The following is a 14,671-nucleotide window of genomic DNA, read 5'->3' as shown; positions in this document are numbered from 1 at the left end:
AAGATGACATTGACATTGCAAGGTGCTAAGAATTTCAGAGGGCCCCCACCTTGAGCAGCCCTGGTGGGTTCTTTTCAGATGATAACGAAGTCCATTAAGCTTTTGTTGAGGTGTGCAGCCACTATGCCACCTGTGACTATTTAAACCCAAGGAATAAAAAAAAAAAGAGTTCAGTTCCTCAGTCTCACCCCAAGTCACTAGCTAATGGCTAATGGCTAGTGACTGCCGTTTTGGGCAACACAGGTAAAGAACATTTCTGTGGGGACAGAAGTGTTCTGTTGGACAGTACAGAGATATTTGCCAGTGGTGTCAGATGTTAAAAGAGCTTTGATTGAAGTGAACAGTTTTGACCTTTGTTAGGAGGGATAGAGTCTGGTAGGTCCTGGGAATTAAGACTGGGAATTAATCATGGCTGCACAGCAAGTAATTCTGAGTGGTTTAGCCTTGCCCTGCCTGGGCGGCTCCTTATCAGGCCCCCAAAAGTTGGCCTGTCCGTTGCTCATAGGGGCAAACACATAGATGCAGAAACACAGAGAGACTTTACTAACGTCAGGGCATCACTGATGGAAGTGACCATCCAGAATACAGACTTCTCCAGTTCAGGGCACTTTCCATAAGAGGGAATCCTTACTGGCTGTTTAAGAGTGTTTAAGTACTTAATGGCTCATCCTGCTAAATTTGATCAGCCTAGAGGAAAGCCCCAGGGCAGATATAAGATAACTGGAAAGTTGTTTAACCTCCAGTTTGGATACAAAGCAGGAAACCGCTTGTGAAGAGAGCAGGACCCTGTATAGGACTTGGCCACTTGATTGGAATCTGTCAGAGCACCCAGACTTGTTTGCCCCACCCAAGTTCAGTTTACATGTACTCAGGCCCTTCCCCATCCTTAAAGAACTTGTCCACACCTATACTCTTTTCTGGAATTTCCCCCTTTTCTTGCTTGCAAAGTTTACCTAATCTTTCCTGGTCCATCTGAATTGAAGGGGTTCCCAATTGTGTCTTTAATTTGCTGATAATGAATTGGCCAACATCAGAATGCCTGAGTTTTTTTTTTTTTTAGTTGGTCTGATTTTTATTGGGGTTATTTCTAGGAGTGAGTAAATAGATGCAATGCATTTATGGGCTTCAGCACTCATAAGAGGTCTGGTTCCTTTGTGGTTTTGGTATGGGAGTTTTTGGAGTGAGAATGCAGTTACACTTCTGATTTTCAGTTCAAAACACAGCAGAGGCCTTGTTTTTCCTTGTTACTGTTTTTACATCTTTTCATAAAATCAGGGTGGAGGGGGCAGGAAGTTGTTGGGAATACTTTGTTGTAGGCCCTTTGTTTTTGGCCTCAAAAGGACAGGAATGGTGCCACTTTTCTGTCTGGGGAATGACATTGTTAGAGACTGAATCATTAACAGATGACTCAGTAACATCTGAAATGATTACTCCCCTGTGGCCAGTGATTTAAATCTGAATTTTCAACTAAGAAGCCATGGGATTTATTAGAAAATTTGTTTTCATATCCTACTATTCAAAAGAAAAGGAACAGGAAAACAAGCTCACATCAGTTATGTTTTGTTGAAAAGAAAAATTCTTGCAATTTACAGTGTACCTGAGGCCCAGGACATATTCTTTCTCTCTACAATCTGTTTTCAGTTTTCTGTAGTGAAGGTTGAAAAGAGTTGTGTGGGGCTCCCGAATATCTCCCAAAGCCCATTCCAGGGAGATGCACTTCATATTAGTGAAGCCGAATCTGGCATCTGTATCCCGACACTAAATTAAATCTCAGAGACAGAGTTTTGGGTGAGGTAGAAAAGAATAGCTTTGTTGCTCTGTCAGGCAAAGGGGGCCACAGTGAGCTAATGCCCTCAAAACTGTGTGTCCCGACCTGGAGAGGACAGTGAGAAGTTTTCTAGCAATGGTTCAAAGAGGGCGTGATCAGCTCGTGGACATTCTTCTGATTGGTTGTTGGTAAGTGGGAGTCAGCGTCATCAACCTTCTGGTTCCAACCCTCTGGGGTCTGCGTGCTTGTGGGCAGCATACCGTTAACTTCTCCCACCTGGTGGGGTTTCAGTATCTGCAAAACAGCTCAAACATATTCTTATGTGTTATCCCTTGAGGGGGAACCAGGACCCTGGCCCAACACTGCACTGATTGTTTCTTTCCACTTCTCCCTTGTCTCCACATCCCTTCCCTTCCCTAATTAGCATCTGTTTGAACCTGCCTGTTGGAACTCTGGGAAGGTCCTGGAGGCTGAATGAAACCTATTTCCTGTAATCAAGAAATGGGGGGCACCAAAAGGCTTCTGTGCCTGGAGGGGGGGGGGGGCACAGGGTCCTGCTCAGTATCATCAAGATGATGGCTTACCCATCCTTAAAGATCTTTGTATCTTTGCATGTCTTTGAAAACCACTGTGTTGCAGTGGAGGAAAGAGCTCTTACCTGCACCCAAGGCACCATTGAAACAATTGAGAATAGACATTGTTTTCATTGGGTTTGTGCAGAGTTCAGTAATTGCCTATAGCTGGCTGGCTGTCAACCCCAAGGGGTGGCTTTCCTCCCCTGAAAGCCCTTGAATTGATATTTGTTACTTCCATTCAGTGTCACAGGTAGCTCATGCTCCTACCTCATGCCATCCACAGCTCTGATGGCCAGGGGTGGAAGAGGCTTTCCCCAAGTCCTGTTTGCCTGCTCGCAGGGCTTGTCCTGATTGGGGCACCGCATTTTACAAGAAAAGCCTCTGATCTGCCTAATTCCAGCAGCTGAATTTGTTCTCCTGGAAGATGAAGAAGTGGTTAAATCAGGAAGAGTTGGAAATAAATGACAGTTTATGGGAATTTGCTTTGTAAAGTCAGTGCTTTTTACAGATGTTCGTATTTCCTCATGGAAAGCCTCTAACCTATAACAGATTCAGACTGTATTCTTGGAAACAGGTGAGCCGAAAGAGCAAAAAGCGAGTCAGAGGTAGCCCAGCCCGACATTTTAGGTACCTGTTCTCATCTTGCTTGTGTTCTACTTAATTTGCCAAGCCCCCTTTCCAGGTCTAGTTTTCCCTGTCATGTAGTGTCCTCTGCTGGTAGTTTCTAGTACATTCACCCTATCTAAAATACTCCGTATTAACAAAAAGAACTGAATGAGAAAATCATCAGTTTGCAGCTATTCTCATAATAATTGGTTCAGGCAAGAATCCTCTAGATGCCAAAGCCACTAGTGAAGATGTGTTGAGAGATCAGGACTTTGACCCAGTTTAACAGGACAGCCCCACACCCTGCTTAATAATTTCAAAGGGAAAAAAGTTACCCTTGCAAGTGGAGGGTTCTCGTGGGTATTCACTTTAACCATGTGGTCACGCTTAGCATCACCAATAATAGGACAGGTACACCTCATGCCCCTGATGTGATGCTTGCATAATATGTGCCAACTTGACTCTGTTGAAGAGATCTTCAGGCAAACCCACTTGAGGGATTTTCTGCGGAACATCTGGTCTGGACTTTCCTGAGATGTGAATGTCATGAAATACACAGGGAAGGGATGATGATGCCAACGGACTATTTTCGATTAAATGAGGGTAAAAAAGGAAAAAAACAAAATACGGTACATGATTCTTCATTCAAAAGTTGATGAAGGAGGTAATTGGGGCTGTTGGGGACACTTGAACATGGATTCAGTACAAGGTGATGGTATTCCACCCACGTGGACTAGCATGGATGTGGTAGTGGCAAAGTGGTTATATAGGCACTCTTAAGAGATTCCTGCTGAGTATTTGGGGGTGAAGTATGATGTCTGCAATGGCCATTTTCTCCTTCAACTTTTTTTTGGGGGAAATTTAAAGTATGGCAGAAAGGTTTTTTAAAAAGCAAATTCTTAATGTACAACAGTGTTGAAATTTGGTAGTGGCCATGTTTGTATAAACCTCAAAGTGCAAGTTTTAGATTGGTTGTGTACTATTTAGGAGTTTGCCTGAGGTTATGTGGCTCCTGCACGTTCTTGTTCCCAGGTCCTTTTTTTAGGCAGCCTCACCTAAGCAGCCTTTCTTGTAAGGCTCATTCCTGTTTTCCTTTTTTTCCAGATTACCACCCATAGTTCGAGGAGGGGCCATCGACAGATACTGGCCCACTGCGGATGGCCGCCTGATTGAGTACGACATAGATGAAGTGGTTTATGATGAAGACTCACCTTACCAGAACATTAAAATTTTACACTCAAAACAATTTGGAAATATTCTCATCCTCAGTGGGGATATTAGTAAGTATTCCATCCCTACCCCAGTCGCATAACAAAGTGACAATGTGTTAGATTGTGTTTTCCTGACAGATACCACTGTTGTGGATTTGTCCAGATTTGTCCTTGATAGTGCTGGTTTTTGTTGTTGTTGTGGGGTTTTTTTTTTTTTTTTTTTTGAGATGAATATTTACATTAAATTAACCTGTGGCTTGTCTGGGCTTTCATGTGTTATAGTAGAGCCATGAAAACTTTGTCTTGATGCTCCTTTTCCCTTAATTTTCTTGGTGATTAGTATTTGGATTGTATTTCAAGAGAAAATGTAATTGCCTTTTTTTTTTTAAATTTTTATTGAAGTATAGTTGACTTACAATGTTGTTAGTTTCAGGTATACAGTAAAGTGATAGTTATACGTGTGTGTGTGTATATATAAATATATAAATGTGTATTTTCTTTATCTACATTGTCTTCCATTATAGGTTATTATAAGATATTGAGTATAGTTCCCTGTGCTGTGCAGCAGGTCCTTGTTGGTTATCTATTTTATATTAATTGTTTATTTTTTAAGTCTTTTAGGTATGGAAAATTTCAAATCACAGTAGACAAAACAATAAGATGAACCCAGATATACTCACCATTGAGTGCCAACAATTATCAACTCCTGGCCAATCTTGTTTCCCCTAAACTCCAGTCCACTTTTCTCCCTGTCATATTCTTTTGAAGCAACTCTGCTTCATATTTCACCTGGAAACATGTAATTGCTTTTTAATTATATCAGAACAGACTAAAGACTGAATTTTCTTCCCACTGAGTAAAGCATAACATTTTATGTTGGGTATTGGTTAAGTGGGGTTGAACCACACACCAAAAGACCCCTCTGTATAATGACGTTTTTAAAGGTTAAAAATGAAAAATTCTGAATTTTCTAGATTCTGTCACTTTCTGGTATGATAAGTCAGGTGGTATGAAGCTTTGGTTAGAGTCACCATTTTGGATGTTTCTCCTCCCTAGATTTGGCGGAAAGTGATTTGGCGTATACCCGGGCCATCATGGGCAGCGGCAAAGAAGATTACACTGGCAAAGATGTACTGATTCTAGGAGGCGGAGATGGGGGCATATTATGTGAAATAGTCAAACTGAAACCAAAGATGGTCACTATGGTAGAGATATCCTTTGTTGTGTAAGAGATCAAACTTAGTGGGCTTTGTCTTCTCCCTCCTTTTTTGTCTTAAGACTCCAGTTAATGTTACGAGGTAAATGTGTTATGAAGACTACCTTGAACAAACATTTCAACTTAGTACCAGTAGCCTTTTTATATGGCCACCAGCAAAGAAGCAGAGCTGAGAATTAAAGAGGAAGCAACCTTTGTACCTCGTCTACTGCTCAGCAGTTGCTGAGATGGCTTCTTCGTTAGAAGAAAATTGAGTTCCTTTTGTGTGTCCTTGGTTCACAAATGAAGTCACTGTCTCATTCATCATTTTTTAAACTTACGAGACCCAAATTAGTGTTAAAAAATGTTATGTTCATCTTAACCTTTTTAAAAAGTATTTCAGAATTCTTTGATATATCTAAATCCAGGGGAAATTTCTCCTTAACCTTTTTTGAACATTGACCAAATGGTGATTGACGGATGTAAGAAATACATGCGGAAAACATGTGGTGATGTCTTAGACAATCTTAAAGGAGACTGCTATCAGGTAATTATGTTTACTAGGTAATGTTTTTTATTATGTCAGCTGGTAATATGTTGATCAGAACTGTGCCTTCTTAAAACAGCTTTAAGTATAATTGGTTAAGAAGATAAGTAATGAAGATGGTATATCATCTTGTAGGGAGAATTTTCCCTCTACCCTTCTAGTGCTTTCCTGAGACCTATGTAATAAAAGACTAACAAGAGGAAAAACAAGTTAGTAAACATTTTAAACTCATGTATATATGGGAGATGCACAGAAAAACGAGCAACTCAGAGGTAGCTTTAGAATTTAGGCTCAAATATGGTCCTAATAGGGAAAGGGGGATGTAGGTGTCTTAGGGGAGAGTAAATGACTTGGGAAAAATGAACAGGGCCCTCAGAAGAGTAGAAAAGGAGGTGTGATAGTTTGTGACAAAGTTTGTCTGGGTGTGGTGTCAGCCTCTTCTGCTGTGATAAGAGGCCATCTTCCCTGGAGGGGGTCTATGACAATTGAGTTCCTTTTGGAGGATCTGTCTTTAGGCAGATAAAGGAGAGTTCAGAGAAAGCCTCTCCTTTCGTTTGTTGTTTTCCAGAGTGCCTACAGCTCAAAATATTCAGTATGCCAAAGTGCCATATTTTGAGGTAGCCTGTTCTGCTAGCCTTTATTCTGTTTGTGTGAGTTCTGTATATATATTTGTATTCAGGGAAGGTGTGTACATATAGAAAAAAAATGAAATTACCAACTCCAAATTCTTTGAACTTAATAACATTAATTCATTCTTGTATAAAAGATGTCATGTACCTTTTTATGACCTGGCAACCACCACCTTTTGCCTCTTTAGCCTGAGTCTGTCTGTGTCTGGGTCTTTGAGAAGGAATTCAGGTATTTAATTAGAGGGTGTAGATGATTAAAATGTTTGATGTAGGAATAATTGCTTCTTGCTAAGCAAATAAGTTGCTAGATTCTACTGTGCTTGTAAGTTGACCAATCATTACAGTTCATAGACTACGTTTTGTATAGTGTTTTGATGATGCATATGTTAGGCGCCCACACCTACATTATTTGGTAGTTTAAAACGGGAGGATACAGCAGTTCCAATCCTGGGTGTTTATTTGAAGAAAAGGGAAATACTAATTTGAAAAGATACGTGCACCTCCATGTTTATTGCAGCATTATTTACAATAGCCAACATATGGAAGCACCCTAACTCACCATTAACAGATAAACGGATAAAGAAGACGTGGTGTATGTATATACAATGGAATCCTACTCAGCCATAAAAAAAGAATGAAATCTTGACATTTGTGACAACATGGATGGACCTTGAGGGTATTATTTTCCCTTAGCATAAAGTCAGATGGTGAAAGAAAAATACTGTATGATTTCACTCATGTGGAATATAAAAAAAATTTTTTTTAATGAACAAACCAAACCAAATAAAAATCTATAGATACAGAGAACAGAGTAGTGCTTCCCAGAGGGAAAGGGATAGGGAGGGTGAAATGAATAAAGAGGATCAACTGTATGGTAATGGATGGAAACTATACTTTTGGTGGTGAGCATACTTCAGTATACACGAAAATCAAAAGATAATGCTGTACACATGAAAAAGAAGAGGGGGGATTTAGGTTCTTCAAAGCATGACAGACTTTTCACAGTGAGCTAAAAATTAGCATTGTTTGCAAATGTTGCATTGTTAGCCAGACCCTCTGCCTAAAGTGTTTTAACATTTAATCCTCACACCTGTATCAAGTGGCTGCTGTTTCTATTTTGTAGATGAATACAGTAAGTTTAGAGAGTTTAAAGGGCAATTTGTAGGGTAACTTTAGAGGAATGTTTCAAATTCATGTCTCCCTGGCCGCTCCTTAGGTTGACTTATATGGATTAAGAAAAAAATATAACGAGAACCACAAACCTTAACCTTCAGTGCTATGGAGTTCCCTTTTGGCAACAGAATAGCACCAAAGGGAGTCTGAAAAATTCTTCTGAGGCTGAGAGTTTTCCTGGAGCTCTAAAGGGGTGGGGGCTCCTGGTCTGTGGGACAGCAGTAGGCAAGCACCTTAGCCATTAAAATACTACCGTTAAAAAACACCGAGTCCTTGCAACTGTTTATCATTTAAAAGACATTATTAATGTTAACTTTTTTAGAAGATAGATTTACAAACAGTATATCTAGTGGTTTAAAGAATTTTCAGTTATGTCCAAAAAGGATTCAGTTTATGAATCTTAAATCTATTATCAACACAATTCGTTATGAAAATAATAAAATAATTTGGTATTAACAGGTGATAAAGCGTTTGAGAATATTTAGCAGTCTTAAAAACTTGGTAAGAAAATTGCAATAGACGGGAAACTACCTAAACATAATAGAAACGATCAGAAATGTAAAGGCAAATGTATTAAATGGCAAAATACATAAGTAGCTTCCACTAAAATTAGGAATAAGAAGAGGATGCTCAGTTTAACAGTGTTTTTGAGTCCTTAGTGCAGTAAGGTAGGAAAATGAAAACAGTATAAACATAGAAAGAATCACATTACTTGCAGAGGATATGAATGCTCACAAAATGTATGAAGCTCATCTAGAAAACAAGTTGAATTCATGAGAATTTGGTGTAGTGATAGGATAAAGGCAGACTACAACTTTTCCCCTTACTCTAAATGCAAAAGTTTGAATGGAAATTGAGTGTAGGCCAGAAATCCTCTTCAACATAATGGCCAGTTAATACTAGGAGTAAATTTATCAGTCTCAGTTTTGAGACTGATAGAATTATGTTAAGAAGAAAGACAAGCAATTGAAGTGTGAATGTGTCGAGAGACAAGTTATTTCTTAGATAGAAAAGCATCATAATATCCAAGGGGGTTTTTTGAATTAGACTAAATGACTTTGAAGATCTCTCAAAACCATAATTAATCTAAGACTTGCCAAGAAAAAATTTTTAAATGATCACAGTAAAGGAGATTTGCCCCCTTATTAATTTACTGTGAAGTACATTAAGCAAATAGGAAGTATGATGACAAATATAGAAGTGTGGCCAGAGACTTGACCACGCCTTAGTGTATGTGTATACACAAAGCTAATATATGGCCTATGGTGCTGTCAGTTTGGGAAAAGATTTAGTTGATTTAATAAACATCCACGTAATGGGCTGTCCATCTGCATGAGAACAAAATTAACCCTAGAAGCCATAGAAAAAATAATTTCAGGTGACTTAAGCTCTGGATACTAAAACTACTATATTTAGAAAAATGTAGTTATACCCTGACAACTTCATTAGAAAATTTTCTGTCTATACTGAACATTGGGGGCAACAGTATGGTTAACACAGTAGCTTTCAATTTGGATAGTGCCTGGTCACACAGGTCATGGGACATCTGATCATCCCAAGATAGATGGCTGTTATAAGGTTCAGAAACAAACTCAGTGTCTTTGATAATTAAAACTTTACAGCTACGTAACAATGAGGAACTATCTGGGAAGTAAGTTTTAGGCAGTAAATACAGATCCCAACAGAACTAGAACTTTAATATCTATTGAAACAGGCTTTTTCTCTCCAGTTACCCTCAGTTTTAACCAAATATTTTAGCCAAATTATTAAAATCAGACTTTCACAAACTTGGTCTGATTATTTACATACATGTAATTGATCATATGGGCTCCTTTATTTTTTTTTTAATTTATTTATTTTATTGGCTGTGTTGGGTCTTTGTTGTTGTGTGCAGGCTTTCTTTAGTTGCGGTGAGTGGGGGCTACTCTTCGTTGTGGTGTGCGGGCTCCTCATTGCCGTGGCTTCTCTTGTTGCAGAGCACAGGTTCTAGGCACGTGGGCTTCAGTAGTTGCAGCACATGGGCTCAATAGTTGTGGCTCACAGGCTCCAAAGCTCAGGCTCAATAGTTGTGGTGCACGGGCTTAGTTGCTCCTTGGCATATGGGATCTTCCTGGAGCAGGGATTGAACCCGTGTCCCCTGCATTGGCAGGCGGATTCTTAACTACTGCGCCACCTAGGAAGCCCTGGGCTCCTTTAAATTGACTGTGTTGGAACTTTTCATAAGGAATCCCAGAGTGAACTTTTAAAAGATCCCTCAGGGCCAGGAAAGCTATGCCAGGGGCTTGCCATGGATTCTGCCTGCTGTATCTAGATTGGGGTGAATTCCTCTCTTCTAGAGGTCTCTGAAACATCTGAGAGATTCCTGCCCTTGTCAGGAAGTGACCTTCCTTGCTCACCTGATAAGGTTGCTGGGAAATCAGAGTTGGCAATTTTTGGAGGGCTCAGGTAGGAAAAAAAAAAATCATTGTTTCATTGCTGTAAGTCATAATTAGCTTGGGGGGAAGGGTTTCCTTATATTTGTAAAACACGGATTAAAACCAATAGTATTTTAGACAAAAACCATAAAAATTATAACCATTCATCAGTTCACTCAGTAATCCTTTTTGTTAAGAATTTTTATGACGCCATCAGCTTTTTCTGTTAGGATTCTTTAATTGCTTACCCAGTTCAGAGATATGATCCAAAATTTATGAGAGACTTGGACATGACAAAAATTCCTGTGAATCTTCTTGAAGATGAAGCAGTTTTGCAAAAACAGTAAGTGTCTGATTGACAAGACTTAAAAAAGGTACAAACATCTGTTCCCAATGTAATTGACAAAAAAATTGGTTATAATAACTACAATTATGAGTAACATTTTATCCGGACACACCAGACTTTTAGAAATTCCATATAATTAAAAAAATTTATTGGAGTGTAGTTGATTTACAGTGTTGTTGTTTCATATAATCTTTAGAATATAAAAACATTTGCCCATACAGTATAACCTAAGAAGGATTATCGTTCATTTGACAATGCTTCCCATGTAATTTAACATATTGAATTATCCTAGTTAATTTAATCTCTGAGATGCCTCAGGGTTCCTCTGAAGCATCCTAAAGTTAGCTGGAGGTCAAAAGAACTTCATTTAGAATTTGATATTTGGGACGTTTGTCAAAAGTATTAAAAAGTTTCAAAACACCTGGTCAAATAAGACCATAGGTCGTTGTGAAACAATACCCATTTACCTAACCAAAGTGACAATAAAAGATCTCAAAGGCAAATGTGGAAGTTACAATCAAATCCCTCAAAAAGGCAAAGAAACAACCTGTTATCAAAAGCAGCTTAGCATTCTAAGAAAACGTTTTCCCAGCAGAGAAAAGCAAAAAACCAAACTCCAGTCTTGCATCAGCCTATTATAACAAAATTTATTTACTTAAATTCAGTCCAATCTTAGCCAATCCTGACTATGTACAAAACTTTTCTACGTGTTCCTTTTTCACAAACCTAAAACTTTCTGTACCCATATTATTTTGTCCCTTATTTTCTTTTCTATTCAGAAACAATCAGCTCTACGACAGAATTACCTTTTTCCCTTTAACAAAATGCATTTCCATTCTTCATATTTCTTTTACTGTAAACACATCCTACTTTCCTTGTATGTTGAAATATTTCCCTTATTTTTTAAACATTTGAAAAAAAGTTTTACCTAGAAAACTTATCTAATTTACATCTAACTTACTCAAATATCTCATCATAGTTATTTTTCTTGTTGACAAATTTTGTAACAATACAACTTACTTTCAATAACCCTAGATGCAATAAAAGTATACTTAATACTGATGACTCTAAAGACATATATATTAAACAAATCAACACACTTAAGCTAGATTTAATACCACATATCAATTAGTGTTTCCCAGATCACATGAACCTGAAATTCCTTCAGACTAGTTTTTTTTATATTTCTGAGAATTTAAATAAGCACTTAATTTCTTTTAAGTCAGTTAATCAGAGCTCATCCACAAACCAATGTTAGCAATGCCATTTGGAGAAACACATTTATGATGTACACATAGACATACATATGTCTATATAGACACAGAGATAAAAGTTTTCGTGCTTGAGTTTAAAAAGACCTCTTCCTCGTCCCCTCCCACCCCCAGTCTCAGGGATCACAGATGGTTAAAGTTTCTGCGAGCCCAGGTAGATCATTTTCGTCTCAAAGGTAGTAACTAGCTTCTACTAATTGCACACATAAAAACCAGTTTTGGAATGTCAAAAGAGCCCCATCTTGGCCATTTTCAGGGTGAGATTTCCTTCAGTTTCTAAATAGCCAGTTCGGTTCAATAACAATAATAGGCAGTAATACATATCACTCACATTCACATGCTTCCCTTCCAGACTTGAATCAGCATTCAAGTTACCAAGACTCCCTTAATGAGGGGCAAAACCAGGCAGAGAACTGGATTGGGACTCGTGTACCGAGACACTCATGTACTCGGTACACGAGTACTCGGTACTCACCCAAATTAAAAGCCAAACCAATCCCAAAAGGCTCACTTAGATACAATAGCATAAAAGCCTATACATAAGGAACTTCACCCTTCCCTTTTATAAAACGGTTTTAGTTGAAAGATGTTATAATTTAGAGGGCCATTGTCCAGATCCCAAGGAGTACTGAGGCCAAGCAGTGTTACAATGAAATATTTTCTTTCATTCATGGGAGCAAAGCTGATGATCTCCCAGTTCTGCAGAATGTACTCTAGGGGACTACAGGATGGAACAGAGCTGTGATCACCCATACTTATTCATGGCTGATGGTGTCAAATACCAAGCAAAGAGCAGACCAATGCAATGCAAGGTCACAGTTACCTAGCCCTAGAAAGGGAGATAGCCAGCCAGTGCCCCATCAGAGATGAAGCCAAATGACTAAGCCTTACTCCTAAAGGGAAAATTCCTTGGCTGTAGGCGAAGCCAGTGCAATAGGGAAGAATACCCTGGTCTCAACATGAGCTCCACTGCCAGAGATACCTCAGCTAGCCAATGTAAGTACTGATGCACAAAGATATAAAAAACAAATATGGTCACATAGACAAGAGATCAGATGAGGTATAGTTCAAAATTGCACTCGCACTCCCAGAGGGAGGCCTCCAAACAGATTGGTCTGGCTCTCAAAAGAGAATCAGGTTGACTCACAGTGAGCCCAGAGTGGCTCACTTCCTGAAAGGAAATGAACCTAGATGGAGCCACCCGGCTTACGCATGCTGGAGAGACTCACTCCAAGCCAATATCTAAGGTGGGCCATAGGTCAGAATGTTTCTTGGTTCTAAACAACCTGGTGCTGAAAGGACTGGCATCCGGCATCACCAGGGAGAGTCCCTCTGAGTGAAATGAGCTGAGGTGGCTGTTGGGGACTCAGGGAAAAGGGTTGCCCTTGGCCAGGGTCAGCCTGCCACGGGCGTGGGCTCTCAGCTGGCTCATCAAAACTGGTGAAACCAAATTCATGTGCCTCATGCACAGTGAGGCTGAACAAAATGATGTGAGTTTGGAACAAAGAAGGGTTTATTGCAAGAGCCAAGCAAGAACAGGCAGTTCAAACTCTAGTGGGTTTTCAGGGAAGAGTTTTTTAAGGCAGATTTGTGGGGAGGGCTGCAGGGTGTGTAATTTTCTTCTGATTGGTTGATGGTGAGGTTACAGGGCGGTGTTATAGGAATCTCAACCATCAGCCTTCTGCTTGCATGTGCTTGTGCTCTGCCTGAAGTTACCAGCCTCCAGCTGGGTGGGGACCTTAGTTCCTGTAGAAGATCCCAGAGTTATGTATCAGATTATGTATAAGGCTACAGAAAGGTTTTTGTACCCGGGAGGGCCTGTAGGGCCCTGCTCAGTTTCAACCCCCCCCCCCCCGCCCCATTTCTTTGATGCTCCTGAGTCCTGAGGGGAACAGGTGTAGGACAAGAAAGGGAATAAAGTTTTGGATAGAGAGGTTAATCATAAAGTCGGCAGAGGAACTCGGCTTTAGGGGTACTCGGTTTCATGGGTACTTCTCAGAAAACGAAAGTCAAATAGGCTGCAAACATAGGACAAGCTGCTCACCCCTATTGGTGGCCCATGAAGTTCTTCTGAAAAGTTAGCAAGGGACTTGACAAAATAAAACAACAGGGACAACATCCAGTACTGAGAATGCTGCAAGGACACAGGTGCTCTTTGGAGCAAGAATTACCTTCAAAATTAAAAACTAAAGTACACATGCCAGGACTTCCTTGGTGATCCAGTGACTAAGACTCTGTGCTGCCAACACAGGGGGCCTGGATTCGATCTTTGGTCAGGGAACTAGATCCCACATGCTACAACTAAGAGTTTGCATGCTGCACCTAAAGATCCTGTGTGCCACAACTGAAGACCCCTTACACCACAAGAAAGGTCCCGCATAAGGCAACAAAGATCCCATGTGTTGCAACTAAGATGCAATGCAGCCAAATAAATAAATATTTTTTTAAAAAGTACATGTGCCTTTGTTTTGGCAACCCAATGTTTGAGCATCCAGGCAACAGTCATCTGTATGAGGAGGTTTGTTATGGCTGTGTTTGTAGAGACCAAGACTATAGAATTTTAAATTTTTCTTTCTTTCTTTATTTGTTTTGGCTGTGTTGGGTCTTCATTGCTGTGCGAGGGCTTTCTCTAATTGCTGTGAGCAGGGGCTACTCTTCATTGTGGTGCGCAGGCTTCTCAGTGTGGTGGCTTCTCTTGTGGAGCACGGGCTGTAGGCTTGCAGGCTTCAGTAGTTGCAGTGCATGGGCTCAGTAGTTGTGGCTCGTGGGCTCTAGAGCACAGGCTCAGTGGTTGTGATGCACGGGCTTAGTTGCTCCGTGGCACGTGGGATCTTTCTGGAGCAGGGATCGAACCCGTGTCCCCTGCATTGGCAGGCAGATTCTTAACCACTGCGTCACCAGAGAAGTCCTAGAACTTTTAGTGAAATGGTATATTT

The 14,671-nt window shown here is 40.0% G+C and overlaps 1 protein-coding gene across 1 annotated transcript in view; it reads left to right on the top strand.

Annotated features, from left to right (window-relative positions):
- Nucleotides 1–14,671, top strand: part of SMS (spermine synthase) — a 52,119-nt gene that overhangs the window by 26,076 nt on the left and 11,372 nt on the right. Inside the window, exons 5-7 of the mRNA XM_057719276.1 lie at nt 4,054–4,229; nt 5,217–5,371; nt 5,813–5,902. Coding sequence (XP_057575259.1) covers nt 4,054–4,229; nt 5,217–5,371; nt 5,813–5,902 — 421 coding nt within the window. The remainder of the gene's footprint in view (nt 1–4,053; nt 4,230–5,216; nt 5,372–5,812; nt 5,903–14,671) is intronic.

This window comes from Hippopotamus amphibius, chromosome X, assembly GCF_030028045.1.
Source record: "Hippopotamus amphibius kiboko isolate mHipAmp2 chromosome X, mHipAmp2.hap2, whole genome shotgun sequence".
Lineage (NCBI taxonomy): Eukaryota > Metazoa > Chordata > Mammalia > Artiodactyla > Hippopotamidae > Hippopotamus > Hippopotamus amphibius.
This window is presented reverse-complemented; position numbering and strand designations above follow the sequence as displayed.